At 32.4% G+C, this 4,123-nt stretch overlaps 1 protein-coding gene and 1 non-coding gene across 2 annotated transcripts; both read right to left on the bottom strand.

Moving 5' to 3' along the window:
* Window positions 1-99: 99 nt before the first annotated feature.
* Window positions 100-181, bottom strand: LOAG_20073. Its single transcript has one exon. It is a non-coding gene; the product is annotated as a tRNA-Leu (tRNA).
* Window positions 182-990: 809 nt separating this feature from the next.
* On the bottom strand, window positions 991-1,954 carry LOAG_18234 (hypothetical protein; the record flags this gene model as incomplete). Its single annotated transcript, XM_020450898.1, has 3 exons — window positions 991-1,050; window positions 1,455-1,554; window positions 1,887-1,954. 3 exons carry the CDS (start codon window positions 1,952-1,954, stop codon window positions 991-993), a joined length of 228 nt encoding a protein of 75 aa, XP_020305378.1.
* Window positions 1,955-4,123: the final 2,169 nt, after the last annotated feature.

The raw sequence follows: 4,123 nt of genomic DNA, 5'->3' as shown, positions 1-4,123 counted from the left end.
TTTTTTTTTTAGGAAATAGTCAAAAACTGAAAATAATGAATTATTTTTATTTATTTAATTCAATATGAAAAAATTGCGAGCATTGAACATATCGCATTATGACGAGAGTGGGATTCGAACCCACGTCTCCGAAGAGACTGGTGCCTAAAACCAGCGCCTTAGACCACTCGGCCATCTCGCCTCATAGTGAACCTATGAGAACAATGAAACTGAAAATTGTACTCACAATTGTTTTTTTTACAAATAATTCTACTATCGATTACATTTTTATTTCATTAGGCAATTTTTTTTTACCCAAAATAGTATCAGTGATATGTTTCTGTTACTTAAAATAGCATCATTGCTAATTAGTATCATTGCTAATTAGTTAATTGCTATTAGCATCATTGCTAATTAGTCATCATTGCTAATTAGTACTAGTTACCTAATTAGTATCAATGACATGCTTCTGTTACCCGAAGTACTAACAGTGACACGCTTCCGTTATCCGAAGTAGTATCATCATCAAGCATACTGCTTCTTGTTGGTAAATAGGTGGACTACGACGATATCTTATATCAGCATCATACTTTTCGCATTAGACATCACACCGTGACGATAACGATATCTGTGTCCAATGTCGTCAACAGCCTATGGTATTACTAAATTATTTCGAATGCTTATGTTGGAAATTATCAGTTTTGGCACTGATATTACTGATCGATGGGTTACCCGACTGTTTTGAATTTATTACGTAAAGTTGATCAAAGACTGGGAGTAAGAGACATTTCATCCTAATTTTCCTTCACAAAGTGGTGTCTTTTTAGAATTTGTTTATATGTATCAACACTTGTAAAATTTATTTATATATTACAATAACAGCACAAAATAGAAATTGCCTACACACGCCAAATCGACCGATAGCCTCATCTTGGCATACCTAACATTATACATTTTCTTAATTATAATCTATTAAATTGCAAATAAATTTCGTAGATGATTTCCTGTCCATTATTCCCGAACGCTACCAAAAAGCGATCCACCTTCATCAAGATCAGTTTCCAGGATGTTCTGAAAATTTAGTGAGAATAAGTACTATAACATACATATTCAAGCACCTGTTCGTATACGATTCAAATCAAACTTTATGAAAGCTATTTCTGTCACACTGTTTAAAGTAGATGGAAGAGATTCAAAAGTGAACAGGTTTAAAGATCAAACCCACAATTTTCACTTCAAATTCCCTAATAGAGCTTTGAAGGATCACTCAGTTGATGGAAAGTAATTAAGCTGGACCCCTATTACTTTACCGTAATGCGATCCTACAAACTACTTTTCATTCTCGATTATCCTGGATTTTGAAAATTACCAGCATAAGCTCAAGTCAACGCCGAGATCTACATAAAAGACATTTCTGCGCCTTATATAATTGAAAAAAGACGGCTTAAAAATTGGTAAAAATCTTAGCATCGTACCAAATAAATGTCGTACAGGCTTTTATCTCCTTGCTGTTTACGAAGTATGCGTTCTTTCTCTGCTTCCTCAAGTTTCTTGGCATGTTCTTTTTGCCGACAACTGCATGTTTCTCGCAAATCATTTTATAGCGGAAAAATCCCCAAACTACACCCAATCCTTAAATTGCCTTAAAATTGGTACTCATACTTTGATTTCAGTCTAGACAAGTTGTAGACATCTTAAAAGAAATTTTCTCAAATGATTATCTAATTAAAACTATGATGTGTTCATCTGTTCATCCAAATGTCAATGCATCTCTCATATTAGCTCAATTTTTACCCACAAAATTAATTCCAAAAAGGTATAGAAGCATATACAGACATGCTACTCCACTTGGAATTACTAATTTCTGTGAATCTATGAAGTTACCAAGAAAGGAATAACGCATAAACCGCAAAAGCGGCGAAACACGAATTGCCGGCGGTAATACAATCCTATTCGGATCTTGCTGAGAACTCATCGATGTTTTTCCGACCTGAAAAAAATTAAAATATTGAGATTAAAATGGATGTAAACTCAAATAATATTACGAAAGTAGTGCAAGACTATAATAACCTCCAAAATTACAATTTAAAAAAATTGATAGCTGAATAATGTCAGCATAAGTAGTGGAAAATAATATTTCAGATATCCTGAACAGTTAAACAAACAGTTTTCTTTTTGTTCAGTAGCTAAACCATTTCACAGAATGCTGGTAGTTTTCTAAATACCAACTGTATTTCCCCGAAAATAAAACAGATTCTGAAATTAGGCTCTAATGACATTTTCAAGGAAAAGCTTAACATAAGCCCTCCACTGAAAATAAGACCTAGTTCGGCCTTGCCGAGGGCGCAAGAAGCGCCGGCACTGGTGCTCCCTGCGGCCCGAGACTAAGCCTTGGGTAAAGCCTCCGGCCCACCTCCACTACGTGCTGGCCATTTCCCGGCCTCGTCGTCGCTCAACACAACCGCGGGGAGCGCTAAGCCTCCAGACTTACCATATTTCTCCGAAAATAATATACACCCTGAAAATAAGCCCTAGCACGTTTTTTTTTGTTTTCAGGAGGAGAGAGAGATTAAAAGATCCTATCTTATTTTCGGGGAAACACGGCATCATATTTCAGTTTGGCAGAAAATAAAATATGTTAAATAAAACGCAGCGTCTTGTCATTTTTTTTTATTTTATCATCATTACGCACAACTGTCGTATGTTACGCAATGTCATTTTCCGACTGATCCCAAAAAATTCGAAAACAGCAGATCTTTCAAGGCCCGAAAAATTTGTTACTATCTTTTTTTCCTTATTCTGACGAATCTATTTATCTCCACGAAATCCTAATATATCAAAATCATTTTTAATCACATATTTCCACTATCCATTACAACACTATTATTTCTCACAGTTTCCACCAATTTTTGGTAATTCTTCTGTTATAAGGCACTTTTTTATTATTTGTTTTTGTTGTTATTACAAAAATAGAACAACTTGCAAACAATTTCTGATCTCTGTTTTCTAAATGTAAGAGAAATTCTTCAAGTTCTTAAAATCATTTTAATATCCTAAAATAAGTTGTACGTTATGCGTACGAATCATTCCTCACTCACTTTTATTATCAAACAAACCAAAAATGAACAGGTAAACAAACGTAAAGTGTACCACTCCCACGTAACCTCACGTAAAAAACACGCAACAGGAAAAGTACAATCCATGTCCACAACTTATAATATATCAAACCGCATCGGCATACTGCTAAAATAGCCTATTATGAAATTCGGCGTACCAGGTTTTCTGAAATTCCTTTGTAAAGTTTAAATTTTGAAATAATTATAACGAAAATTCGGAATAATTCTGCTAAATAGATCCTCCAATTACCAATTTTACTCATTTGATACTTTTCTGCTATTTGCCTTAGATACAAAATCATAAAATAGATTGAATTAATAAAAAGATGCGAAAAATGTGAGAAAAGCAAAAAATAGCAAAAAGCGAAAAAAAAAGCTAAATTAATAGAGGATATGCAAGAGGTAATTAATAACAAAAGACAAATAGGAATTTGAAATACAAAACTTAAAAAACACAAATGATAAAATAAGAATTGAAAAAAAAATTATGTGAGAAAGGCAATTCATGAAGTAGCAACTTAGTTGTGGAATTAAATTTCTCAATAAAAAGCACTAATTATAGCTTAGATAGCTTATTAAAAATTGTAGGTAAACAATAATTCATAATATGCTATGTAATTTTGCCTGAACATTAGCTTATTGTTTCAATAATTTGAAAGAAGAAATTTAATATGTTTCAGATGAATGATAATAATAACAAACGATTTTTATTAATAGAAAAGAAAAGGATTATAATTTGTGAGAACATTAATTTACTGTCAATTGCATACTGTAAGAAGAAATGATGAAGAATAAAAAAAAAGTAAGAAAAATCAAAAAAACGAAAAAGGAAAAAGGAAAAAATGGATAAATCGTTGTTAATTGAGCTACTTGCTTACCTATTTACTTATCTGTTTGCGGTTATTATCAATATTATTGATTAATTAATTAATCATTAACAATTAGATTACTTATTTATCTGTTTATAGTTATATGGATTAGTCGTTGTTAATTGGAACCTATTTATTTATCTGTTTGCGGCTATTATT

Source organism: Loa loa (genome assembly GCF_000183805.2).
Source record: "Loa loa unplaced genomic scaffold supercont3.233, whole genome shotgun sequence".
Taxonomy (NCBI): domain Eukaryota; kingdom Metazoa; phylum Nematoda; class Chromadorea; order Rhabditida; family Onchocercidae; genus Loa; species Loa loa.
This window is presented reverse-complemented; position numbering and strand designations above follow the sequence as displayed.